This window comes from Orbicella faveolata, unplaced genomic scaffold (genome assembly GCF_042242905.1).
Source record: "Orbicella faveolata isolate gen_17 unplaced genomic scaffold, um_ofav_v1 contig_12, whole genome shotgun sequence".
NCBI lineage: Eukaryota > Metazoa > Cnidaria > Anthozoa > Scleractinia > Merulinidae > Orbicella > Orbicella faveolata.
In genome coordinates, this window is record NW_028301539.1 from 23,490,495 (window position 1) to 23,518,474 (window position 27,980).

Sequence of the window (27,980 nt, forward strand, 5' to 3'; positions counted from 1 at the left end):
GGTGGATTCTCACCGAATAGTCTCTGTCGGCGATGTCAACCACATTCACCTCGCTTTAGTCTAAATATATGTCTTGACAAATAACAAAAACTCTGAAAAAGGGAAGCCTCTAGCTTTTCTTTAAACATTAATTAGTAATTTAGGGCACGATTATGACTAACTTTTAAGTTTCGTTTGTTCACCGCCGTCTGCATGTAGCCAATTCCCATTTTACACTAAAACTATGTGAAGTCCAAAATCTAGCACACGACTCAATTCTATCGAAATTTGGGATAATATTGAAATCTTTGCCACCAGAGAGAGAATTTATATTTTAATTAGTCCCTGTTTCTAACGATTTTGTGCAATTTAAAGGCAGAAATTTTGTTACTGTTGGCTTGATCCATAATTCGTCGTTCAAAAGAGCTCAAGTTGTACAGGAACTTCTGCCATAAAGGCTCGCCCACGTCTCATAAAACGGCACAACCTTCCTGTAACTCAGAAACTCATAAATAGATCTTATGGCTATCTGTACTTTTTTTTTTTACTTCTGAACACGAATTTATACGATCAACTCCTTTTTGCAGATACTGAGAAAATCCTCACAAAGGAGCGAGTTTCTCTGGCGCGTCGTGTTTCAGAAACGAATTCCGCCGTAGAAGCAGCAACACTTGAAAAGTCAGAGAGGAGCTTTCGGTCTACGTTAACGAAAGCGGCAGAATTCTAATTTTTTGAATCCATTACCGCTGCCAGAAAATGACCCTGGACTTTCCGATCCGTTTTTAAGACATGTTTACCGTAAATTCCTCTTTCAATTTTACTACCAAAATATCTGTTCGAAGCTCTGTTCTACCTTCCCAAGTAAAAATGTCTAGCGACTGAAGTTAAAAGAGGCCAACAAACAAAACCACTCTAGAATCAGGGCAAACTGAAAAACTTACCAAAAACGTCGTCCGCAAGAGATCTTTCCTTGAATCTAACTGACTAGCCTGCAGTTGTTTTTTTTGAATTAAAAGGGCTCACGTTTCGCTTTCTCGGAATTGCTAACTGAATAAACAGCGGATGTCAATTGAACTTTCTTGGAATATCCAGCCACATCACACATTCGGTGTCGTATTTCATCTAGGTCACGTCAGAGAAACCCGCACTGGTTAAATAACTTACTTCTAGGTCTATGATACATGTTGGAGCGGAAGTGGCCCACAGGGAGCCAAGCCTTTTGATTGGTATCTACGATTGGCCGAGAATAATATGGGTAATTTACCGTGTTAATTTTAATTAAAGATAATTGTAGTTATCACCCACTTTTGGGTTTTGAAGGCGTAACACCCTGTGGAACGTTTCTGATACAAATGCCATATTAAAGAAGCATACGAATCAACGAAGAAAGGTGCAGATAGTCGTTTTGGCCTTTTAGCTAAAATTTACAACTTATTTTCAAAAGGGATAAAAAGTCATAAAAGGGCCTATTTCCCCACACGCTCAAAGCCTTAACCACGGCCAGTCGTAAATAAGAATAAAAATAAAGCTTAGAAAAGTCCGTCAAAGATTAAGTTTTTACTTTGAGGGTTCGCGGCTGATGAGTGTTTGTTTTAGAGAGAGAACTCAGGACAAAGGACATTACGATATAACAGCCCACTTATGATACAACTTTGGTGATACCTGTTTAGCAGTTAGTGATCTAGTTCAGAATGAGAAGTCTTACATTTTTTATCTTTTTTTTTTTTTTTTTTTTTTTTTTTTTTTTTTTTTTGATTCTGCGAGTTTACTAAATCATTTTGCCTTGTCCTAGAAAAACGTTTCAGGAACAATTGGTGAGGTGGATCGGTTTTCGGAAATTACGCATTCACAGGGGAAAACAAAGGCAAACATTTTTGACCAGTCATACTTAGCTTTAATACTTAAAAATCCTTTTTCCAGTAAACTGTGAAGTATGGAGAATTTGGTTAGATCAATTGAGTTGATGATGTAAACTTGGCTAGCGTAAATGGGATTCAAATAGGAGGAAGAGACAACCTGGGATAGAGGTTACAGTAGCCCTTCGTCGGAGCGAACCGAGGAACTATGAGTTGTGTATGGATAAGGTTACCCTTTTCTCCTATTTTCATTACTCCATGCATGATATGTTTTGAATGTTTCAATCTGTTTTCAAAGCTCGCTAACGAAACAAAAAGCAGACGAAACCCAACCCCTTATTGTTTTTCAAATCTTCATTACATTTTGGAGGACTGACAAAGGGTGTTGATGTTTTTTCTTTTCGTTTGTACGGACAGCAGCATACAAAAGTTATGCAATCCCATCTCCACCGCCCACCCATCCCACCCCGCAAACACTGAATCGAACCAAAAACAGTGACTGGTAAGGAGGGTACTTCCCAAGCTCCAGGTACAATGTATATTAAGAACGCAGTACTCTATGTTCACTATCTGTAGTCCGTTGAGCACAGATGGCTATCATGGGCCTTTCGGCGGGTCCTGCACTTTCATGAAGCCTTAATCATTCAGTGCAAGGGGAGACGTATCCAGACTAAAGAACAACTTTATTAATCACAGGTAGTACAGCTCACACTCAGAAATCGGTGGCTCACGATCAAAACCGTCTACTGCGGTAACAAGACGCTTGTCTCTTTACAGATAGCTGAGAATTTAAAGATAATGTGGGACTACCGGTATCGAAAACCGAGCCTTCATACTCGCACCATTCATCAAACTGCAAATTCGTGACTCCTGATTTCAAGGCGTGTTACAGATAGCTGAAGACTGTAGGCTACGCTGAAGCTCATCACTTCCATTCAAAAGTGGACGCTGATTGGCTGAGGAACGAGTTAAAGGAAGCTCGTAGAAACACCACTAAAGGAACCTATGGTAGGTAGCCTGTATCAAAATAAATGCTCTGATTTAGTTTTGATGTGGGTTTTGCTCAAACTTTAAATCTGAGTAAAAACGAAACGAAGGAACTTGACCAGCTATTAAAACGTTTAACCTACAATAATAATAGTGTTTAACAAGCTACCGTTGCACTGTATGCATAGAGAAGTTGCCCTATCTCCAACACTAAATTCCCTTTTGTAGTCAGGATAATTATGAATGTAACATTAATACTGTTGCCTGTAAAAAGGTACTAGAAACGCCTCAAAAGATAAGGTACTTAGCTTCATATTAAAGTGATCTTAAAGTTCTACTTTAGTTTTCTGCTTACTTCAGCGCTAAACTGGAGAGGTTTCACACAACTACAGCAATTTACTTGAATAAAAATTTCTCTTTTACTAAGACGTATTCTGTTTTCGAAGGTTAACTCCATAAGTCAAAAAAAAAATTTTTTTAAAAGCGCGGCTGTTAATAGCTGCTTGAAATGTCTCTTAATCAAGATAAACTACGAAAATTCGTTTCGTCACTAGCTCATCGCAGTATAATTTGAACCGGATTGATCTGGTTTTAGAACATCCTGTTATCATGCAACATACAATGAGGCCTAACAAATCGACCCTATCAAGTGATAAAGACCAGCATGCCTTAACTAGGACAAACGATAAAACAACTTAGTGGTTCAAATTTCCCAAAACGAACATGACCTATCTTTCAATACTACAGGTACATATAAACTACTTGTTGGTATAAACTTTGAAACCTTTTTTGAAGGGCAAAATTGTGACTAAGTCATTCTTAGCTCCAGCTTGAAATCGCTATAGAATATGCCTTTTCTCCCTTTAACACGATTGTTCAGAACATCCTATGAGAATCTATGCAGATTCAGACGCTCGGCACTATACGAGTTAAGTTAGCTTCATCCCAACTGTTTCAATCCCGCTACTTCGCGGTTTTCTCGTGCTACTAGCTTATTTCGGCACTATCAAAAAATTGTTGTCGTATATGTTATTCAAAATGGTGGATATGTTGACTTTTAAAATGATTATTTACAGATGTCTAGCAAGACAAAGCAAGAAAAAAGATCAGGAATGACGGCTGCTTTCGCCGCAGGAACGCCAGAGTTGCCATCGTTTGCTAATGTCTAGGAAAATTCAGTAGCTGCACCTGAAAAGCAAAAACATCACGGCACGTTAAATGAAAGGATTGCTAAACTTTCATAGAGAAATGAAACCAGTTGTTACTTCATTCAGCGAGACAGATGTTTTGGCTACTTGCTTATTTTCCAGTTGTACAGAAGACTGCCCAATGGGTCCTTTGCAGCTGGTCAGTCACGTGATACAAAAGTGCCATACTAGGCCGTAAGCATTGCACTGGGACAAAACAAAGAAAGAACTTAAATTTTTCTTGTCCCATGGCGTTGATTGCAGCCCAGTATAGCCTGTTTTATCACGTGACTGACCAGCTGATCCATTCGACTTTTTTCTGCCATGTTAGTGAGGGGTTCCTCTTGAATTGGAAACTACTTTTTGCGATTAGATAAGGTAACATCACAGAAAATCTGAATTTTTTTGTAAATAAACAAAAACACTTTGAAGTAGACAAACAAGAAAAAAAATAAAGAAATCAGTAAAACTCACATTAAACATGACACACAAGACACACGGTATCACGAAAACTATACCGAATACGACAACTGTTACATGATTCAATGTGTAAAGGCTTCTCGAAACCAGTGTTTCACCTTTGAACGAGGTAAAGTCGATGCCTCATAAAATTGAGGAAGTACAAAAGATGCCTTTAGGTTGAACATGATAAGGGCAATTCCTAGCAATTCCACAAAACTGTTTCCAGAGGAAAGGGTTAACTCATTTTTGTAACGGAAACAAACCTCAAGGTATCCTGCTTTTTACTCGCTCGACAATCTCCTTTGCCAGACGCAAGGCTTCTTCGGCCATCTGGGCATCGTACACCTCGTTTGGAATCCTTGGAAAACACAAATTGTCTGGATATCGCATGCGTGTGGACCTCCCCACAAGGCCCTCTAGCTGGCTAGCTAGGCGAAGAAGTACAGAGTCATCCAAACCACAGCAAATCAAATTCAAGTCGTGGACGTTTGATTTGTCTACGTCAATGGTGTACTTGGCGGCTTTCAGGGCCTTCTCAGCTGACTGAACGAAAAGAAAAATTAGCTTTGTTATTTAAAAAGTATATCGTGAGCTATAAGCTTAGTTATCTCAAGGGAGACTGCCTAATTGACCTTATTAAATTTTCAGCCTCGGATATTGCGTTTTTTGTGTCCTGATTGGTTCACTGCATCACGGTTATCAGCTCATATACCGTAGTTTGACCTTATGTGGAAATGATCGCGCGCGCAAGTGTTGTCACGCTGGAAATTTGTCGCAGGAAGCGAAAGTTTTCACCTAAAATTCAGCTACGATTTCGAAACGTTCACGAAACGTTTAATAAAATCTAATGAGACAATTATAAGAATTCGCACTTGTTGGATATGAGATTGGTTATAGCCAACTCATATCCAACGCGCGCTCACGGAATAATTGTGAAATATCTATTACAACGTAGATTATTACAACAGCAAATTCTAAGGGAATAACAACATACACACGAGATTATGCCAACTTATACGAGGTTAAAATATAACAGGGAGCAACGCATAAAGTTTATCAACGCAACCCGTGAAGTGCAACTCATCTTACTGCTATGAAATAGATTCTGCAAATGAAATATATTCAGGCCATACCTGGTGGCACTTGAAACAAGCCCATTCATAGGAAGGCTTGCTGCAAAAGATGTCGTTCTCTACTGCAGCAACATCAGCTTTTGCCTGTTTGAACCAACGCCTGGCTTCCCCCGGTTGTGGATTTGGTCTCCCTGTGAAGCCTGGATGAAAATGCTGTCTTCTTCTGTATCCTTCTCTCTGTGAGTGATGCTGCCTTGCACGGTTCCCCCATGTGGTGAAATGAGCATTATACGAACCACGGTGGCTTCCAGTTGCATCCGCATTAGTCGTCTGCTGACTACCTCTTGGTTCACCCCTTTCCAATCGTGAAATCTCATTTTGAACATGTTTGAAAACCTCGGTGCAGAATTCCTCATCGCCAACGTTTTTATCAGGATGCCATCGAAGAAAGAGCCGTTTGATGACTTTCCGCTTTTTCTCTTCTGGCATTTTCCATGCGTCTTCCAAAACGTCTGAAACCTCGTCAAATACGGCTTGTTTATCCCTGCTTCTGGGACGTCCGACTGGTTGAGTTGCAGAGTTCTGACGCTGATGATCAGAGACGACAACTACTGTGGTCGTTGGAGGGTCTAACCTGTGGAACTTGTACAAATCGGCGGCATCAACTTCTATCACTTGGCTATCTCCAATGTTAACAATGTACTTCTTCGCCACAAGAGGATGTCTTTGATCTGTCACCTCCTTCACAATTCTGGCGTAAATGTAGGTCGCAACTCCCTCCTTGAGTTCCAATGTCGGATCCTCGAGCTCATATCCCACGTACTCACCAGGCTCAAATTCTTCGAATGCATCATTCAGCAGATGGTGGTCCTCTAAAGGAATAAAGGTGCCTAACGTCGGGAAAATGTGTATTTCTGTCGCGCAGTAGGAATCATCTTGGCGAACTTTCAAAGAATCTAAAAGTGGCCATATCTCATCTAAGGGGCAGTTCAACATCTGAAAGACTAGCCCTGCTCTCTTTCCAAGAAGCTGTCCATACAGCTCTACAATCTCACAGGAAAGTAAGGATGTTACTGCGTTAGCGTTCTCTCCCATCGCTGTTTGAACATTAATATACACCTTGTACATCGCTCCACCAGGCGTTTTCCTCTTTTCTATGAAGGAGGGAACTTCAGCTTCACTTTCCGGAATGGGATCTCCGTCACAAAAAAGAGTGGTTTTCAGGTTACCCACAGCGCAGATCTCAATGCTCTGGAGTTCAAACTTGATACTTTGAAACACGTTTTCGTCAAAATCCCCGTTTTGGCAGTTCTCGTCCCGAATCAGTCTAACTATTCCAGAAAAGAACTGTGGCGACGACACACGTTGCTGTAAAGACTCCACTGCTTCATAGTTTACGACACAATGTACATCACAGAGTCTTTCATTGACTACTGAAGAGAGCATTATTGGTCGTAATGCACTTGGCAGCTTCAGAACTAGTTCTCTGAAGTTCGTCATAGCGGACCTACACACCACTTGCATAACTTTTAAGTCTAGGAAAAGGTGGTTGAACTTTTGCAGACGATTGAGGATGGCAGGAGGTTCATCATTAAAAATCAAATTTGAAGATACATGCAGGGTCACAGGCGTTAAACTCAGACCTTCATCTGATGAGCTACCTCTTCGGGAAATCCCTGGAAGGTGCAGGTGAGAAAGCTTTTCGGTCTCATTTGTGTTTTCCTCAAGCTTTTCAAAGAGGCCTTGCACTGCTCTGACGCATATTGCAACTTCGTTAGGGTGCAGCGTGACATTCTTGCATTCATCGCTCAACCTTTCCAACACCATTGCGTAGTGGTAAATCGTAACGCTCTTTGCACAGCCAATGATCTGAAACAAACGATGAAACTTTCCAAATTCTCTAGGGACGCTGTACAAATAAGGCTTAATTTCAAGGCGCTCATACAGCTCGAGGACTGCTTGTGTTGGAAAAATGAATCTCTTTCCCTGTTCGACCAAAATGCACGGTGTACTCGAGAGGTCCGGTAACTCTGCTTCACTGCTTGTAGTCGCATTGTCTTGCAAAAAAGCGTAAATACATTCCATGACTTCTACTTTCGTAACGTTCTGCTGATGTGAAGAGCTTTCTCTTTCGCTTCTGTTTTGAAGGCTGGTACAGATGGTTTTGCAATGGTCAACAACAACATCCACAGATGGTGTCTTCATAATCTGAAGTTGGGCGATGAAATCGTTACAGTACTTGCTAGTGCTGCTTCGCGACGGGCAACCGAGCTGGTGTCTTTGACAGGTAGGGTCCGCCCACTTTGGAAGTAAATGCGCTCTCGTCCATACAACTTCCGCAGAATGGACAGGAACAGCTCCTTTAAATGCAAAAAAGGAACCATCTTCCTTCGCCTGATATGGTTGACACAAATCTCGGAGTGCTTTTCTAACTGGGGCCCCGGCCACAAAAGGAATCTCACATATAGCTCGTAAAAGTCCTTCTGCCACTACGTTGGGTCGTTTTATGAGATGTTTTACCAGCACTTGCGATTTCTCTCTTGTGTCTGCAGTTGGCTCCGTGGCTGCTTCATGAGCAACTTCTCTAGCGAAGTCCTTGAAGAGATCCTGGGAAACTTCATAAACCAGACCAATTTTTCGAAGGAACGTTAACCACTCCGGTGAAGTAAATGGTTCAGGTGGAAAATTTGTTTGTGGAAGCATGGCCCAAAACACGTCAACATGTGGATCGTAAAACGAAGATGCAGTTTTCAGGGTACCGTCTGCTGAAGGAATAACTAAAGCTTTTCTCAAGCAGTCAAGCAGCCTTCTCTTTTCATCGTCCGTTGTTGTAATATTTGACAGAATGCCCTTATGGGTGTACTCCAGATGTACCTTCCTAGCATTAGCACTGAACACCTTCAAATTCGGCAAGATGTTGGTGCAATATACATCAACAGTGGATATACATTCGAGATCTAGGAAACTGAACAAACTTGATAGACTTGACCAGGACTCCAGGAAAACTGTACCTAAAGCGTGTTCCAACACATCAATTTCTGCTCTGGGTATCCCAATAGGCAGGACGCAAACCTTATTATGCTGATCAAGGTGTATAAAGCCTCCGCGCGTTGCCAGGTAAAAGGGAAGTTTTTTCAACCTGCTCTTGTCAGCAGGTTGAAGGGATCTCACATTCCTGCTGAAGTACTCCAAGATCACTCGACAGTCTGCCGCCTCCAATCTTCCCGGTGACTGTGGGTCCATTTCAATCTTTTGGGCAAGCGACGTCAGTAGTGATTTTGGGATGCTCAAGGATGAGACCAGTAAACGAATCAGAAAACCTGCGTTAGGCGGTGCGTTAACTAGTGGGACGCAATTTAGTTCAGGCAGCCCAAGTTTTCGCAACACTTCCACAAGATTTTGATTTGCATCACCTGAACTGGCGTAATCGACGACACATGACGCTTGACACAAAGGAACAAGATAGTGTGCGGCAGGTTGCAGCGCTCTTGTTGAAAGAAATGAGGGCAACCAAGTCTTTTCTCTTACAGTTTTCGCCTCAGTAGCAGGTAGAATACTCCAGTTGGCAAGCGAACCAAGTGCACCCTTTATCTTGACTGTCTTGGACTCTTCTGTCGCTTTTGAATCATTAAGAGTGTCTTTGGTAAGCTCGGTAAGAAAAGTCCACACCCTGGATATCCATCGTTGATTCGGAATTGATTTCTGCTGTGGAGACCACTCAACTAACTCTGCGTTTCCGTAGAATGATTGAGGTATGGTTTGATACAGGTTCCCAGCGAATCCTTGTGCATCAAGGGGCTTCAAAACAGTTGATTGCTGAAATACAGAATCCGTGAACAACTTACGATAAACGTCTTCATGGATAAAAAGCTGCGGGGAGCCCGGTAAAATATCTTGAAATCTGGAGAGGAATTTGGGCTTTGTGTTTGAGAACAACTGAAGGCAATTGTCTTGTGTCAAGAGCAGTGGAAGACCTGGAAGCTGGTCAGCAAAGTCTTGTAGTCCTTTGCAGTATAACAACACAAGAATGGCGCCAAGAGCATCCTTGAATGGGGTCTCGTCTACGCTACAGGGAATTGGTCCAATTGTGCACAGAGGTGCCTGAGAAGTAGTAGATTTGTAGAATTCGATTACAGAAGCGGGAGAAATGATGCCTACAGGAACTCCAGATCGCTGAAACGCTTCACACAGTTGCAGGGTACAGGCCACTAAGTTAAAGCCACTTTTGATTAATATCTCTTCGAACCTTTTTCTTAGCTTCGTTTGTCTATTATCCACGTCCCTCTCTGTTGAACAGGTAAAGGGTCCTTTTCTTTCCAAGTTGTTAAAAAAAGCCTGATTTCTTCCATTTCCATTCGGCGGCAACCAAGACACCTCAACCATAGTAGCGCTGTTAAACACTTTACGAGTCGCATCCGTTGGTCTACTTCTGATCACTGGAAGAATCCTTAAACCGATGTGGTCTAGTTCTTGATATAGGGAATCAATCAACGTCTTCCAATATGGGTCTGCAGGTGGTTCAAGTGGAAATAATCTTTCGTAGGCACTGATTCGTCTTAACATCTCATCTTCCGTACACGCCACAATGGAAGGGGAGGCAATGGGTAGATGAAGAAACGTACGTACCTCAACTAAAAGTGTGAGATAACACGACGCCACCACATCTGCCAGTAGAGCACTGTTCCAGTCACTCCGATATCCTCCAGCTTCATCTCTCCACAAATTTCGCCTCGCCTCGTGGTCCAGTGCGAAGTGACCATTGATGTGCACCGGAAGATCGGTTTCAAAAGGGAGTGGGAGGAAGCAGAAAGCTTTCTTTCGCGTTTCATTAGGATTACGTGACGTCTTCTCTAAAAGGCAAGCAACGCCACCGCGAGGAAGCATCCCCAGTTCATGTCGTTTAAAGGCCTTGACGATACTCTCTTTCACTGTCTTCTCAAAACCAATCTGCTGCACGATCAACCACTTTTCTTTGTTTCCTAAGTTGTCTTCCATGTTTAAAACATATGAAACCTTGGCTACTGGAATTTGAGTCGTAAGATAATCCCCTCTCTCTTTTGTCTTCTCCCCGATCTCTCTGATGTAATCAGTAAACGCTTGTCGTTTAGCCTCGTCTTCCTTGGACATTGATGTCTTGACTGTATAAACATTGATTAGTTCTCCACTTTTTTCGTTAACTTCACAGAGGGTAATCTTTTTGACATTGTTCACGAAGAGTAGAACTTCAAACAATTCCTTTTTGAGGTCTTCCATCATCGTGTTTAGCATTGTTAGTGTAACGGGACTGGGAGAAATTTTCGACACCTTTAACATTTGCGGTGTACGTAGGGGAAATCTGAACATGGTGCCATTGTCAATAGGAAAATGATTCTCCAGATAGCAGGGGAATACATCAGGAAATTTCTGCCGCAGTGCTGGGATGTCTTGCAACATTACACCGGGCTCTTGAACTGTCGCTTCAGGGACGTACTTACAGTGAGGATCAAACGCACACAAAACATCTCCAATCTCTTCTCCTTTAGTCATGAACGACGGCACATCTGTCAAGTGATAAACAGCATTGAAACCGACGCCGTACTGGCCAGTCTTGCTTGGGTCTTCGCCCTTGCTCCCCTCACCAAGGTTACGTATCCCCTCGATGTCTGCATTGGTAAATGGCTTGTTGTTGTAAACACACAGCGCAGGACCCTGTAGTGGTTTCCAACTGTCCTCAAACACTTTTTCTTTGGGATGATGCCTGGGATCTTTAATAAAACAAATCTCGGTTGCCTGTGCATCATCAGCATTTTGAAGAAGTTCTTTCAAAATCTCTTTCTCACAAGGGTAGCCTGTTAGAATGCGCTTTAAACGATTTGTGAGCTTCTCCTTTTGTCCAAAGGCAATTCCAAGTACATGAGGTCTAAGAGCTTCTTGCCGTCTTGTTTTTACACCTAACTGACTGCTCGTTGGCCAAGGGATTCCATCATTGACATAATGAATGCCTTTTTCATCCGGCAACCAGGAACAGTTTCGAATGCAAAGTTTGCTCACAGGTCGCAGCACTCCTTTAGAGTCGGGTAGATGAACAGTTGCCCAGTTCCCCTCTGCCTGGGAAGGAACATTAGACTTCACTGCTTCGCCCAACAGTCTCGTCAGGTTCGTTGCAACTTTAAGGGTTTTCCCGTCTAATGCATTCTCTCCAAAAGTTTTCTTCACTTCATTCAAGCTTGAAATGAAATCCTGCACATCAAATGTCTCCTTAACACCTGCTGCCCTCATCAGTGGAGAAAAAGCCTCAGTCAACCTCTGAGGCAGTTCGAGAAGATAAGGTGAGCAATCAGCAGTCAGCGTTAGTGCCACTTGTTGAGCGGAAAGAAACCTCCTTCCAACAAGAATGAAACTCTTTCCGCGGAGTTGTTCTAAAATGCCGGAGCCATGGCCATGAAGAGATCTCTGCAAGATTTCATATAACTCCATGCAGACCTGGTCTAACTCTTTGTATTGTGAACTGCTGAGGCAGTCGACCCTTGCGGAGAAAGCGTTGACAAGTTGCTGCATCACGTGCTCAAGGGTAACAGTCTTCGTTTCTAAATGCAATAGCCTTCTCAAGGGGTTTGAAATGAAAATACCCGTCAGAGGTTCAGTGCAACATACAAGGTATTTGATCTCTGTTGGGTAAGCTTCTTCGGGTGTAATTAACGAATTATCTTCAAATTCATCTCCTTTCCAGGGTAGCGGAAAATTTGGTGGCTTCTTGAGAACTGGAATAAAGCTAGCTTTTAAAATTCGCTCACAAAAGTTAGTTTCGGGTGACGGTTCAGCTTTTGTCTTCTTTTCCATAAAACTGAGCAATGCTTGTACACGCCCCAACGCTGCGCTACTGTCAAACGCATTTAGAATTTGAACACTCTCTGCCCTTTCGGCTACCTCAAACCATGATAGATCGTTGGAGGTCATTCCCAGTTGTTCGAGAATGGCCAGCCTTTGACCGTTAAGGTACGATTCTTCATTGCCAAAAGGGAATCTGCCATCTTCAGGATTGAACAGCGACGCAGCCTCTTTGTTAGGGTGCACAAGTTGGCTGGGCAACTTTAGATTTTCACCGGCTGGTGATGCAGGAATGCAAACGTGTAGCTTCAATAACTTGCGGAATTCCGCCCCGTTGACATCCAAAGCATGTAAAGTCAACACATCCCTCAAGTTTGATGGAAGGGCGGCAATATTCGGAAAGAAAATTTCACGAAAGAATTCAATCTTGCTATAGCTTCTTGCGTTTATTTCTTCCTCTAGACCACAAACTTGGAAAGAATGCAATACATCAGATGGCAAATCGATAACCAGCCCTTTGCGTCTGCCACACATTTTGAGAACTTTGTTCGCAGCTTCTCCAATTCTGTGCTCGTTCCGAAACTGAGGATCAATGAAAACTACTTGTGTGATATCGACCCATTTCTTTCCGTCTGAAAATAAAGAATAGCCACCACCGGCGAGCTTGGTATAAAAGGATGTCAAAAGTGGCCTGCAGTTGTGTTGCACTTGACACGCCTTTGGCCATAATGAGTGGAACATATACGAGCCGTCATCAGGGGCAACTGACTTTACATCCTCTAGAAGATCAAGGAAGGCAGAAACCACGGAATCTTGCATGAGCACGCAATTCCAGTCCACTCTAAACCACATTTTGTCGTCTTCTACTCTCTCCTGTAGACTGCGTCGGTTAGACGCCACTGCAAATGCACCATTTATGTACACAGATAAACCACTATAAATTGGGAGGGGGAGATAGCAGAAAATATTGCCATTGAGATTTCGTTCAGCGACCTGCTTAGCAACGGGCAAGGGAAAGAAATTATTTTCCTCCTTAGGTTCCATCTGAACTGCAACTCCCGCTGCCGGAAGGAGAGTAGGGTCTTTCTTAGCAACCTTCAGGGCCTTCCCGGTGCCCATTGAGGAAACAACAAGCCAATTTACGGTCCCTTGAGGCACGTTCACGTTGAAGAAATCCACTCCATCTCTCGTGAGACTGCAATTGACGTCAATTATCATGGAAGACACTGGAAGCTTTGTTGGGTCAATTTTGCGATCCTGTGACCACTTTTTTACTTTAGAGGCGGCTTGTAGAAAATTGCATTGTTTGAGGAAGATTAACTCTTCTTGACTAAAATTCAATGCATTGGGAGGAACTGTAAATGAAAACGATAACTCCCGGAGTATTCTTTCTGGTGGTGCTGACTTTTTAACCTCAAACATAAGTGCTGGGTGCGTATCCTGGTTCTCCAAGTTTGGCAAGTGGTAAATACCTACTCGCATAACATTCTGGGTGAAGAGAAGCAAGTGCTTCGCTCCATGGATAAACATCTGCAGTAATTCACGCATTTGTTGATCGTCATAACACAGTTGCTTGATCTCACTTGCAATGGCTTGCTCTCTTGTTCTCAGGGGAAATCTAAAAAGAGTACCATCAAATGAGTTGTCTTCTTTTTCCAGATGTAAGTCACAGCCGAAGATACCATTGAACGGTTGAAACTGATTTTTAAATTTCCGAAGTTTCCAGACGTCTTTGTTCAGATTGATCTTCATTCCTGGTCTCCTTTTGTCCTTGATGCCCTTTCCGAGATATGACGTATGAGGATCAAAGATCGCAAGATAGTTTTTGCTTACAAACATAGGCACGTCTGTCAGGTTGTAAACTGCATTGAAGCCAAGTCCAAATCTTCCAATCTTCTCAGTGTCCTCCGCTTTGGTTGCTTCATTTAGTCTCGTAATGTTGACAAAGTCTTCATCTTTAAAAGTTGCATCATTGTAGACCCAAAGAGCGGGTCCTTGGCAGCCTTTCATGCCTTCATCGATCAGACATGTCATGGCATTCTCATTGCTTCTTTCGTCATACAGGAATCTCACCTCAGTGGCACCAGCATCGTCTGCGTTTTGAATGAGCTCTTTTGGTACAGCAAATCCATCGGTGTAGTCCCCAAGAAGTCGATTGAGACGAGTGGTAAGCCTTTCCTGCTGGCCAAACTCTTCTCCAATGAACAAGTCATCGGGGTCCAACATTCGATTTGTGAGGGACGGGACTCCTAGACGCTCTGCAGTGGTACTGGAGATATTAGGGTGTAAATAGAAATATTCCATGTCTTCATCGTCACCGTCTCTCGTCAGCCATTCTTCATGTTCGCAGTACATGCAGCGTGTAGCTGGTTCAAGTTGGACATAGGAGTCGTCTTCGACGTGAATAGGAAAAAGAATCCTTGTCTCCAACTCAGGGCGTAACTGCTCGGTTGCCAACTCATTCAGGATTTCTACAGATAATTTGAGATCTCGTTTTACTTCTGAAGACCTGCACTGGAAATTTCTGTTGTCGTGCTTCATTTTTATCGTGTCGAGGACTTCGAGCAGAAGGACAGGGTCACTTTGGTATCTCATACCAAAATGGTGAAACAAATCCTTGAACTTTGTCATTTCTAAGGGAAGAGGAAGTATGTATGGTGCGAGATCGACTCTTGTTTCACTGGGTAGCACTTTGCAAGGTGAAGAGAAACCGTTACCATTCCAAACCCATTCGGAGATCTTTGTCAAATCGAATACCATAGCTAGAGCCTCTGGGTCTACAAGGCTGAAAAAGGAGTAGATTTCGTCTACTACGACCATGTAATACGGCTTCTCGTCTTTGGTGTAGCATGTAACCACATTTTGCAAATGCTGTACGACATCGTCGATATCGGCTTTGTTCTTCCAGCCAAAATATTTGCAAATTTCATTCGAGGGCTCAACCTTGACAACTGGTCTTACTGATCCAATAAGACTGACCAACTGCTGGCTTTTGATTTCTGTTGGCTTGCAAAAGTGTCTTTCTTGTTCTTTGTCGGTTTCACACCATGAAAGCGTAGAAGGAAACTTCCCGGGCCTCTGCTGCAATCGAGACACCCAAGCGATATTCTTCAGTAGCGAACCCAATTTTCGTCCATTAACTGGTTCCTGGAGTTTTTGGGGATGGCTGCTGAGATATTGCAAAATAGCAGAAGACTTCTGCTCAGCAGATGGAACTGGACAGAGCATACGTACTTCTTTGGTACTTTGATAAAGGTCTTTTGCAGTGATCTTGTTGTCTTTTTTCATTCCAAGTGCTTCCAGAATAGACAGAACAGCCGGGTCGTTGTAGAGCTCACCAACTGGGAAAACATCTTCCTGGGAAAACAGCCTTTGCAGGTTTTCGCTTCTGGGGTCAAAGACCTCCAATGCCCGCACTCGAACTGTTTTCTTTGGCACAAATGATATCACTTGCAAATGACTCTTGAAGTTCGCATCCGTATGAATTACATGTGCGAAATGTCTGAACACATGGGACATCAGTATGTCAACGTGTGCTTCAGTGTACTTGCCTTGCTGGATGTCGGGAAAAACAACTTCGCAAAGCAGTTCGGTCGGTTTCAGAATCCTCACCTCCAATAAACGAGCCAAGGTCTCGGAAGCATCATCTGAAATGTCAATGAGGTGCCGTAGTGGTTGAATCGGAAGAGAGTCACGGGGAGCTGCACACAGACCTTCCTTCTTGGAAACAAACGTCTTGAAGTGAGTCTGAAAGAGTGGAAGAGAGCACAGGAGATTGTGTTCCTTTTTCCCTACGTCATCCGGACGCGCGTTTGCCAGGAAGCACCTCAAAATCTGCTTCTCTTTGGTAGACATCTCCCGAATGCTTTTAAGAAACGTTTCCATAGTGGAGGAACAAACTACCATCGCCTTCAAAACGCCTTTGATGGATGGTGGGTTTAGATAGGTCCCCAACACCGTGGGATGCTGACTTATAAACCCAGGGCAGTCGTCAATGACAAGGACACCAATCTTCTTCAGGACCTCTGACAAAGGCTCATCAATGTACTCCCAGTTAAGGCGTTTGACTACCACTTTGGAAGGGTGAGAGAGCTGCGTCAAGATTACAGGTGTCTGAGACATGTTAAGCGGAATCAGCGGTAGGCCTTCAAGACTCTGAAGAGCTTTTGAAGTGGTGAAGTGTTTTCCCAGGTATCGCCAAACAATCTGAATCCAGTGTTTCGGAGGGTGGTTATGGTTCTTGTCCCCTGGGAACCACGATACCGAGTGAACAATGTTCCAACCGAAGGGCAGTGACTCCCAAAGCAGGGAAGGCACGTGATTTCTACTAAGCAGTTGTAATTGCGTTTTCCCTGAAATGATGAAACAGAGGAGATATTGTAAATCCGTCCTCGGAAAAGCGTTGGTCTTGCGAGTAAACTGTGTATCAGATAACATCTTCAAAACACAGAAAGGAACGTTTAGCCGTTTACCTTTTCATTAACTGCGTTTCTTAATTGTCTAAGATTACCCTCGCCTTAAATAGCATCGTTGCGGAGCTGGAGAGGCGCGATTAACATCGCGAGTAATTTCGCTATCTTAATCTTTCACAAACGGTATTCAAAATTTCTCAAATGACAGAGCGTTTTTGCTATTGGTACACCCAGGTTAGATGTTCCCAACGCCAAACTGTCATTCTATGGACAAGATCCTGTCAAACAGACCTAAAAATGAAAACCAGTACCGTGGATCGCTTTCACGGGGTATTTGTGGCGTTTTGAATTCTTCGCCGACAGAAATGCACAAAAACCCTCCTGGCGTTTACCGAAAACTACGAGTGTGAGAGACGATGCTATAATGAGATAGGCAGTGGTGGAAGCACCTTTTTTGATGAAACATTGGTTGTGAATAGGCGGATAAATTTACGAGTGGGAAGCAAAACTTGTCGACGCAGACTTAACTATAATAAAAAGTTTTTCTTTACTTTGACCAGTTAAAAAAGAACCTATTTTCCAATTCTATTTGCTGAACAGATATATCTATCCGGCCTTTCTCAATAGCAAACAATGTGTTATTGCCGGCTATATGCCACATTGATCATACTTATGAATTTTACGTCAAGAGAGTACCTTGAGAAACGGCTTCTTTAAGGATGCCAACGATGTCTTCGTGGATACTTTTATCCAGAAATCGATCATCTAGGGCAGCAAAAAGCTCTCGAGGATGATCTGAGGAGGCGATGTATACCGTGGTGGCCCGAGCTTCAAATTTGGCAAATTGACCATTACAGAGAGGCAACAGCTGTAAACCCTCGAGGTCTGAAAAATGGCGATCAGTGAGGGAAAATTGAAGAAGTAGCAGCTTTTCTTGTCTTTCAAAATTCACATAAGAAGAAGGCACTTCTCGTAAGACATGTCTGATCAGACGAGGTTCTATTTCGACTTTACCTACGGCGTACTTGTCCAAAGCACTATGAACATGACGTGGAACAGCAACAGCTGGTAAACCAGCTGAAAGCAAGACTCTCAGAAGCAAATCATTCCAATGGTCTCCTGACTGTTTCTGGAATATGGCCTCTTTTACCTTCACCCAGCTGCCACCGTTTGCGTCTGTGTGCACAACGTCTTGGTCAAGAAGAAATTGAAAGAAAGGTTTTTTAACACTCTTCCAGTTCTGGTTTATGCTGTGAATGTCTGGCCATGCTCTGAAATGTAAAATGCTGCAATTAAATCCTTTTTTAATTAATATGATGCATACAAACAGATCTACACTACATCCATTAAACCTAACTTCCACTAATGAAGCTTTTAAGTGCATTAAATCTTATAACTCAGTGAAAAACATGTGCTCCTTCTAACTGGACAAAACACATCGCATGGCGGAACGTAGCCCAGTTTAATAAACATAACCTAATATTTTGGAGAAGATAAAAGCAACAATGAAACTGACATTCTGAGTATCTTTTACGAGTATTCCCCCGTGGAGCAAAGCAAAAAAGTGGAGTTAGAATACATAACAGCGTAAAGGTAAGTTTATGGATAGACTTAGAAGCGAACTTTTAAGAGTGAGCGTGCCAAATATCCACCAAATAAGCTACTGATATAGCAGCTGCAGAAAAACACCTTAAAAAGCCAAAACGAATCGGGACGGGGGCATGGGAGGAAGGATCAGCCCCCTCCCCCACTTATACATCTGGTAGGATAATAAAATAAAAGGAATGCAAGAATACGTTCCACTACTCGCAGCTATTCGCAGCTATTAAATTATGTTAATAATGGTTATTGCGCGACCTCTACTAAGAGCTGCAATTATAGATGCTTCAATACCTACTTGTAAATAGCAACCTTCGGCACGAAAACTGCCTTCTCTTTTATGGCTTCCGATATCATCGTGGCATACGCTCTAGGAATGGCTTCCTTTAGCAGGCACTTATTCCATAGTAATGACTTGTCAGTAAGCTGTCGGCCTCCTTTCTCGAGCTCCTCTTGATCCGCATTTGGAGACTTTATGTAACGCCTGTTTTGATTCAAAGCGAAGAAACCATTCACATGCACTGGTAAGCCTGTCAAGCTCGCTTTTTGAACTGGTAGTGGAAGGAAGCAAAACACGTGGCCCTTGATGTCTGGCGCCTGCAATCTTGGACCTGTTGGCAATGCCATAGCGACGCCAACCATGGGTAGGTAACTGAGAGCTTTGTCGGTCATGAGCTTCTTGAACGTTGAAGAAACCTGTCCACCACAGAAGTAGTTTGTGACAAGAAACGAATGTTTCTTCGTGTTGTTCGTGGAGGGCAAATCGAAGTCTACTGTCTCTATGGTGATTGGGTACGTCACTGTAACGGGGCAAGACGCAACTTTTCCGGGTGTAATCTTCGAGCGAAATTCTTCCCTTTTTGTTCGTACCGTTTGGAGACTTTCGTCGACAATCTTTACTTGAAAGACTCTTCTGTGGTTGCATTCATTCTCTTCTTTGACATATAACTCAATGGACTCTAGATGTTGCAGGAAGACAAGCATTAAGTGAGCATCGGCCTTGAAACTTTCAAATAAAGTTTCAACCTTTTCAGCAGTGTAAAGCGTGTCTGACAGCTTGGATGGTGAGCTCCTCAATGGGAAACGAAACAGGGTTCCATTGTAACGTCCCTGGGAAAATACCTCATCGTTACAGTCAAATATGCCTTTGTAGGGATTGAACTGATCAGGGATTCTTTCAATGTCGGCGGAGTCCTCTCGGAGTCGCCAGCGCTTCCCGGTTCGCTTGTAGTCCTCGTCAGAAAAGTGGACGCCATGAGGATCAATGAAGCCAACTTGGTATTCGCTGAGCAAGCTTGGTAAATCTGCAAGAGGATAATGTCCCAAACAAACCAAATGATTCAAGGAATGACTACTTCTATCCAAGGCCTCCATTCATGCATAAACTTGTCAACTCAATCCATCTTTAGTCGTCTTTCACAGAGCGAAAATCTTGACGCTCACTACGACTTTATTGATTTCACAGCATTTCAGCACGCTATTACAGCTTCTGACAACTATGTATGTTGTAAAAGACGACGATTTGATGGGCTTATTTAAAAAAATAATAATAACCAGAGAAGGGAGCGGAACACGTTTATCAGGAAAATGGTATCAGAGAGCAGGCTTGTTGATTAAATTTCGTGCATTTTTTTCATTTAGTGCTAAGATGCAGTACTGTAAGAAGTTCACTTGCTGGGCATACCTGTCATGTGAAACACAGACTTGAACCCTAAACCAAACCGACCCACTTTCATGGGATCTTCCACCTTAATGCTGTCACAAACCAGACGGATACCTTTCCAGTCCTCTGCAGTAAAGAGCGCGTTGTTGTAGGCATAAAGTGCCGGGCCCTGTTGAGAATCAGCACAAATTGTCAGTGAAAAACAAACCAACAAACAAGCAAACAAAAACGAAAATAGAACTAAAGGTGAGCCAGCGATAGTACTAGTTGCTAATCAGAAATCAAATGTTCGCAAGTTATGTCGATCGAGTATGAGAACTTTTCTTCCACAGAAGAATTTAGTTTTTGTTAGGCAAATGAAAATAGTTTACAGCTTCTTACGCCAGGAAATTTAATGCAATATCTAGCCTCTCTCTTACCTGAAACTTTTCTAGTTTCTTGTCATAAAGTTGTGCCTTCCCGTAGCTGTTTTTGTCGTGCAAGAACTTGACATGAGTGGCCCCTGCATCCTCAGCATTTTGAATGAGCTCCTGTAAGGAGAAGAGTGAATGTTCAAATAGGATGAGTGGTATTTCTAACTGTAATTAGCCTGCCTCGTATAGTTTATGCCACCAGCAGGCCACCACATCTCTGTAGCAAGTTGTTGTTCAAACTTGTAGAGGAATTCCGTTTATGTTTGCACAGAAGTATCAACTACATAAATCATGGGAAGTGCTGGTGCTTTGACGCTGACTTGCTTTTTAGATGTAACTTCAAAGACGTTTCGGATAATATTTAAGCCTTCATCAGTTTAAAAGATAAACCTTTACACGTGATTTGAAAAAAGAAGGCGGCAGTACGTTGAACCCTCGCGCTGGAAGAAACGTTAGTGCAAAGTTTGAAAAAAGTAGCGTGGGGCTAATGTATATGTCAAGGATTTGTAAACTTCTGGGATCGCGATATGGTCGTTCCTATGACAACCAAGCCTCCAGAAACAGTCGCTCGTGGAAATTTGGTTTGTGTCCAACAATTGTAACTGCTTGAAAGTCCATTTGATGTTTCTTTTCGTGGACATGACAGGAAATTATAGAGTCGTTATCGAACATAGCTACTGTCTTTCCACGAACCGAATTTCCACGGGCGACTCTTTCTGGAGGCTTGGTTGTCCATTAAGGATCCGCAGTCTGGGAACGACCACATCGCGATCCCAGAAGTTTACAAATCCTTGGCACGTGCATGAGTCCCACCCAACGCTTTTTTGAACTTTGCACGCAACGTTTCTTCCAGCGCGCGCGTTCAAAGTACTGCCGCCTTCTTTTTTCAAATCACGTGTAAAGCTTTATCTTTCAAACTGATGAAGGCTTAAGTATTATCCGAAACGTCTTTGAAGTTACATCTAAAAAACTAGTCCCCGTCAAACCACTAACAAATAATAAGTATTAAACAAACTGGAAGAGGTCACTGTACACTTTCTGTTTCCCTGAAGAGTCCTTATGCTGTTCTTTGTGCTTAAATCAAATGGCTATACATCGTTTCAGACAATGTCTCGTTAACCAGTGAAGATGGATAACTAGGAACTACTACAATTATTTTGGTCTACCTTTAGTATTTGTCCGTCATCCGGGTACTCATCTAGAATTTTCCTCAACTGTTGGATGAGCGATGGCTGAATCAAATCGAACCCTTCGTCTTCGCCGCTCGCTACATAAACAGAAACCATTTGCGTATAATTTAACCAAGAATGAAAGGGAGTAAAGAAGAGTAGGCGGGCAGGAAGGCAGGCAAGCGGGCAAGCAGACAGGTGGACAAGAAGGGAGAAAGGAGGGAAGGTAAGATGAAAGGAAGGAAAACAGGCTGGCAGGCTGGCAAGGAGGCAAGCAGGAGGCAGGCAGGACGGAAGTACGGACTGAAGCAGAAGAAACTGATAAGGAAGGCAAAAAGGAGGGAGGAAGGAAGGATGGCAGGAAAGAAAAGGCGTTGCTCATCATTTTGGTTTTCTTATGCGTTTTTTTCTATGTCATGCAAACTGAAAGGTCTTTTACATTTGCTAAACAGAATGAATAAATGATACATACCCATATGGCAATGATCGTTCGCTGGACTTATGCTTTACTCTGTCATCTTCTCAAATTCCTTAAAAGAAACAAGTCAGGATGAGAACTATTTGCTCTGACCGCCCCAAAAGATATGCAATACACGTTTTAAAAAGGTCTGATAAAGAGTAACTAAATAAACCCGGCTGGGACTCAGTGATAAATTTGTAAACGTGGAACTATTCCAGCTGCTACGACACAAATAAGAAACACAGTTCAAACGTCGAGATGTTCATGCGCCGAATCAAATGATTTGATTCGGCGCGTGAAAAGTTCGACGTTTGAATCAATTAAATTCGACGAATTTGATTTGGGTCGGCCCAGCTATTGAATTCGACCGGCTCAGTCGCATAAAACGGCTAAAGTGCGACTCTCATTCAGACGTCGAACTTCTCATGCGCTGGATCTACTACATAGATTATTTCAACGTATTTCCTATCAGTAACCCAGCACGGCTTTCGAGATACACATAAAATTCGACGTCTGAATCAACGTCAAATTTATTTCATTTGGGTCCACCCAAATAGCCATTTGATTCAGACGTGCAGATTAACGAGATTATTTTGGTAGTTTTCAAATCTTATTGAATTGTGGTGCATTTTAAAATTAACTGTAAACCCATCACTGGGCTTATAAGTAAGGCAACAGTTGAAAGGATAAACAACAATCATGTTGGATGGAAAGTGTTACTTTGCAATACCACTCGGTTAGAAAAACGTATTAATCGGTCGCTCTAGCGTTGCGCGGAAATAAAAAAAGTGCAGAAGATACCTTTTGCCGGTCACCATACCATACAAAAGTTTAAGACCAGTTGTTTTTTGTTTGTTTTGGTGTTGAATTCTCATCTGATTAGATATTAGATGTACGACTATATTTCCATATTATCCTATATTCTGCTTTAAATGTTGCCGACGTTTCCCGGAATTGAAGCTGTTTTCCGAGAACAATTAGTCACGCATATCAACAGCTCTGGTGTCTTCGACTTGTGAGCTGTTGCAAAATCAAATCGTAATCCTCGTTGCTCACTCACTGGCTTCGTCAACCCATATAATAGATATGTTATAGCGTCACTTTAGAAATGGTAAAATATTCCGTCATTTTGGTCCTTTTTTATTTACAAAACTACTTCTCAATACTCTACAAAGAGATTTCACAACATTTTGCAAACACAATAAAATAAACTAACCACGGTAAAAGCAAAGGCAGGAACCTAATTTGTTGCGTGATATTTCATTATTTTCAGCGAGGTTTAGCCAAAGCAAATGCGAAAAGCCACCGCTATTGAGTTACATTGCGGTAGCATTTTCTTCTTGTTTCAGTGAATTTCATGTATTTGTTTACATTTCAAGATCACTGAGTAAGTTTCGTCGGTTGGGAGTATAAGAATGTGGTACAACAAACATGTTACAACAGCAGAGCATAAAATAGTGTCATATCTTTGCTAACTGCCCCAATAAAGAAATGTAGAGTGGTTTAACTCTTTCTTACGACCACTGTAATCACACGAACGTGTTTTTTTTTTTTTTCACCAACTTACCTTTAATTTTAAAATGAAATAGGAATATCAATGTAAATTGTTATGTTACTGGCCTGCCTAGATTACAATACAGTACTTACGCACCAGTTCACACCAAGATTGAATTAATTTGATCACTAAAATAAAGTTGGACGTTCAAAGCTAAGCTGTTCACTACAGCCATTTCACTGATAAGGTTTATCGTGAGCAGGATATCTAGTCCCAGCCCATACGAACGAACGATCGGCATACGGACGAGCACGACCCAAATTTCGGTGACGCAACGTTGCCAGTACCGTGGCCTTGTATGCTGAGAGAGAAGCACTGCAACATACAACTAACAGTATCAATTTTTCGAGGTAGCTAGCTAGCTTAAAGGTTCTTTTGCGGGAATTGAAAATTTGACTTTCAGGTGACAAAAAACGATCGCGTATCACTGCTTCCCAAATTCTCAGGTGTACAAGTTATAATATGGCATATTACTGGAAATATATGAAGTAATAAAAATTATCGCCCCAGACGGAATAGTAAAACATGCATAAAAAGTGATGAAAAGTTAAGTAAACATCCCGCTTAAGTTAAACGGATGTACGGAGCGAACTTCTTTGTTAGTAATAAAAGATTGATCCTAAGGAATTGAAAAGTAGCTCTGATCGATGATTTGGGACAAAATAATGGAATACAATGCCTTCCTAACTTCGTAACGTTATCAAGGTCTATATTAAAAAAAAAAAAAAAAAAAAACAGTAACAGGAACTAGGTTGATTTACCCATCTTTATAAAAACAAAAGGAATAACTCATTGAGTTGCCAATAAATCTCGTTTTTCTTTCTTTATAACCACTGAACTTCTCCGAGTTTCTCCTAACTTTCCGTCACCTCTGGTTAAACGGATAAATTGATGCTTGACTAGATTGTCCACCTGGCTTGGCAATTGTTGGTAGCGCACCAGCCCACGATAAGATGTAATTACTGTTTTAGGCGTTGTTTTAGTCTGTTTCTCAACGAAGGAATTTCACTTTTCCCCTCGCTAAAACGCACTGAAACTAACACGATACCACCTGATGACAAATCTATTTATGAAAGAAATTGTACACTCTTTCGTTGTGTAAACTGATATCCGATTATATTTATCATGAACGAATCGAATAATTTGTGCAGTTTTCCGTTTGCAAAAACTCGCTCGAACTGAACAGATATTACGTGGCAAATCTGATTTCTACCTTTGCTGCCACTACAGTTGAATTTAACCTTAGTTGTTATCTGATAAAATCGTAAAATGTTTTGCATCATACGGCCCACTCGTAGGTGAACGTCGGATGTGACGAAAGCCAGACCGCCGATACAATGCACACCGAGGGCTCTTTATATTCATCGTCATGCAGTTGCTTTTACTTCTCTTGTAAACAGTCAAATAACTTTGCCGGTTATATTGCTGAACGAAGTCGATCACTAGTCAAATTGGTTCGTACTTGGCAATAACAATCGACGACAACTAGGAAAGATACACTATTCCACATGTTTGCCGACGCTGCATCAAACTAAAAATATTAAGTTAGTGAATTCCACCAATATTCAGAACATTCATCCTTGAGATGAATGAACGGCGCTAAAAGACGTACAACCTAACGATACTTCTCTCAGTATGGTGTAGAAGACAGTTATTAATGATGAAAGTGGTGTAAAGCTAACTCATCATAGCATGTATCAACACAACACAGTGCGAGCGGAATTCACAGACGGCGCCTAATTAAAATTAGGACATGCTGGTTTTTCATTAATTTTTACGTTTGCCGCCATAGAACACAAACAAAAAAGCCAAGTGTTACTTATAAAAACTATTAAACAATGGTATATTTACCATTTTTGCTGGAGAACCTGATTAATAAGCGCCCAAAATTATAATTTCCTGATCAGTGTTAGCCTTGTCACAGCGTGCCAGTCGAAGACATCGGCGCTGTGCCCATGCGTGCGTATCCTCCTCCCGGAAAACAGCCTCAATTTCGGGAAAAAATGGTCTTGGCGACATTTGAAAACAAAATAAACTTACTAAATCAAACCAAGATGCTCAAAACTTTTGAATATACTGAATTGCGCCATCAACGACAAATTAACAAACTAAAAGCTTGGAAAAAATCCTATCAAGGGACCAAAGATACATGGGTACCAGTGCCATGCTCAACACTGAAATCATAGAACTCAACGATGGACTAGTTAGTTATAGAAGTTTGAAAATTCCTCAGTTCGGCAGTGTAAATCGTTGAATGATTCATTTTGTTTTGTTTCCGGATCAGAGAAAACCTACACGATAGAGGCTGTCCGTAACCTGTATAAAAGATACACTGAAGTGAATAAGTAAATCGCATGTTTGGGTTGGGAACCGCAAATTTCAAGAGGTTTGCGGCCCTCTTGGTAGTAGCCGAGGATTCTTCTCACTATTTGACCGAATGTATCTTCATGTAATCTTCATTTGAATACCCAAAACTCTATCTCTTGCGCTCCATGATATGGTATACCACAATGCCCTTGTAAAGCCACTGACGGAATATCTGAACATACGAATTCATGCGATCAGCGAAGTTAACTGCTCGGATGCATAAGCTTGAAATTCAGTTTGCAGAAACTTAAATAGAAACCTGAATTTCGGACCTGATGTTGGCCAGTCGGCCTGCCCTCGCAATCGAAACTACGTACATACACCTTACTATATTTTCCACGCCGAAACAAGGGCTTCGAAGGTTTCAGCACTGAAGTAAACTCACCGTCTTTTGCATCAAATGAGAGTTCAACACCAAAGTGCTGAACGCCCCTCTTCGATCTGATGCCTGAGATTAACAAAGCAATTTTTTGCAGGTTAAGTTAGCATGATTACTATTCCTTTTATGTCAGTTCTAAGAGTTGCTTAATTATCAGGCTCGCTAAATTTTGCTCTGCCTTCGTGAACAACACGTAAAGGTGTTGTTCACGAAGGCAGAGCAGCCGTCGTATATTCGCGATCTCACCCACTGTATGGGGCTCTGAAACCACTTGCTGTATGGATGGATCGATGTAGCAAGATTTGACAAGATAACCGTATTTTAAGCTCGTATTTTTAGCTCGTATTTAAGCTTGTTTCGAATCGGTCTGGGCCCTCAACAGTATTTGATTCGCGGACGCCAACACTGAACATAAGCAATGCATCGCCAAATTGAAGTACGGTAATTGTCCTTAAGTAATAACTGTGAGTGAAATCCACTAAGGGATTCTACCTTACCTCACTGTCTTGCTAGTTGACGAAGGTTTCCAAGAAAACGTTTGCCATTGTAACTACAAATAAATGTGACGCTTGATGCGTTGCTTTCAGTGCTAGTAGAAAGACAAAGCTTTCCAAGAATCGACCTCGATTCCAAGAAATTCTGCTGTCGGTTTCCGGTGACGAACGTTCCAGAACAGGGTTGTCCTAAAATGCTTTAGACTGTCAATAAACTGCCGGACTCTTCATTGTTATTTCTGACGTTGTCAGAATTCAGGTCTCCACGGCACAGTGCACCTTGGTGGAATTCATTAAGTGGTAAAATAAAGCCGAAAACAGATGACGATATGACGAGAATTGATCACCGGGAGCAAGTAAATTGGGAGGTGTCTCGGTTGTGGAGAGGAGAAAAGACAAGATCACTTCAAGGCCACCTACCAGTAGCAAATTTCAAATTACCGTAGCCTGTCAGGTAAAAAAGGGAGAAGTTCCATGCAATAAGTTGATTCTAGGTTGTCTCGAGTTCCCGATTCGTTTAATTGCTTTTTTTTTTTTTCTCCTGTTCCCGACCCAAAAGGGAATCGTCCCTACCCTCCCCTTCCCTTCATTTTTTGCTGTGACTTCACTTATAGGTCAGATATAGGTCATCATAATTCTCTTTTAAAAAACAAAAATAGTTTCCTCGTGCTCGTTTTAGAGTATCATGATGTCTCGATCAGGGAGAAATTTCCCGATGGTAACATTCCAGGCCACATTCTACTTGGTGCAGTCATGGTCTTGCTCAGTAACTGCCGGTGAGTTTGGAAAACATTTTATTGAATTCGGTGTTCGTCAAAATTCAGATTTAAAAACCAAAGCAAACCGCGCTCCAAGATAACGCAATTATGAAGAAAAATGTTGTTGTTTGTTTTTTGTCATTACAAGTAGAATAATTCATGCATGACTCATGCATTAGTGAAATTGCCTGACCTATGTACATATACATATTAAAGAAAGTAGAATTTCGAGCGCAGTGGAGCTCGTTTTGGTTCGTGTGAATAGACATCAACTCGACTGCTCGTCAACCTCAGAGATTTTCCGCTTTCTGTTCCTAAGTTGCGTTTAGTTTCGAGTATCGGGCAGTTTTCCGTGGCTCT

The 27,980-nt window shown here is 42.0% G+C and overlaps 2 protein-coding genes across 3 annotated transcripts in view; both read right to left on the reverse strand.

Annotated features, from left to right (window-relative positions):
• The window catches only part of LOC110041700 (sacsin-like), a 38,629-nt gene extending 37,576 nt beyond the window's left edge, over window positions 1–1,053 (reverse strand). The window contains exon 1 of the mRNA XM_089276892.1: window positions 921–1,053. The gene's annotated coding sequence lies outside the window, so the exon portion shown is untranslated. The remainder of the gene's footprint in view (window positions 1–920) is intronic.
• Window positions 1,054–2,501: 1,448 nt separating this feature from the next.
• Window positions 2,502–27,017, reverse strand: LOC110041699 (sacsin-like). Of its 2 annotated transcripts, none has more exons than XM_020747006.2 (10): window positions 26,866–27,017; window positions 22,080–22,137; window positions 21,605–21,705; window positions 20,445–20,555; window positions 20,047–20,194; window positions 18,661–19,666; window positions 17,460–18,034; window positions 5,605–16,703; window positions 4,735–5,014; window positions 2,502–4,010 (listed from the first exon to the last, which is right to left on the reverse strand). In XM_020747006.2, exons 2-9 carry the CDS (start codon window positions 22,081–22,083, stop codon window positions 4,736–4,738), a joined length of 13,323 nt encoding a protein of 4,440 aa, XP_020602665.2. In that variant the 5' UTR covers window positions 22,084–22,137; window positions 26,866–27,017; the 3' UTR covers window positions 2,502–4,010; window position 4,735. The 2 variants fall into 2 exon arrangements, with proteins under 2 accessions (XP_020602665.2, XP_089133012.1); XM_089276886.1 differs by lacking the exon at window positions 26,866–27,017 and adding an exon at window positions 25,474–25,681.
• Between the last annotated feature and the right edge of the window lie 963 nt (window positions 27,018–27,980).

Bases quoted from the DNA above. Each gene is read 5' to 3' on its own strand.
- LOC110041699 (XM_020747006.2), bottom strand. The intron at 18,035-18,660 runs GTAGGTATTGAA...TTTACATTTCAG, and splicing joins CCGAAGGTTGCTATTTACAA to AGCATGGCCAGACATTCACA. The intron at 5,015-5,604 runs GTATGGCCTGAA...CTTTTCGTTCAG, and splicing joins CTTGTTTCAAGTGCCACCAG to TCAGCTGAGAAGGCCCTGAA.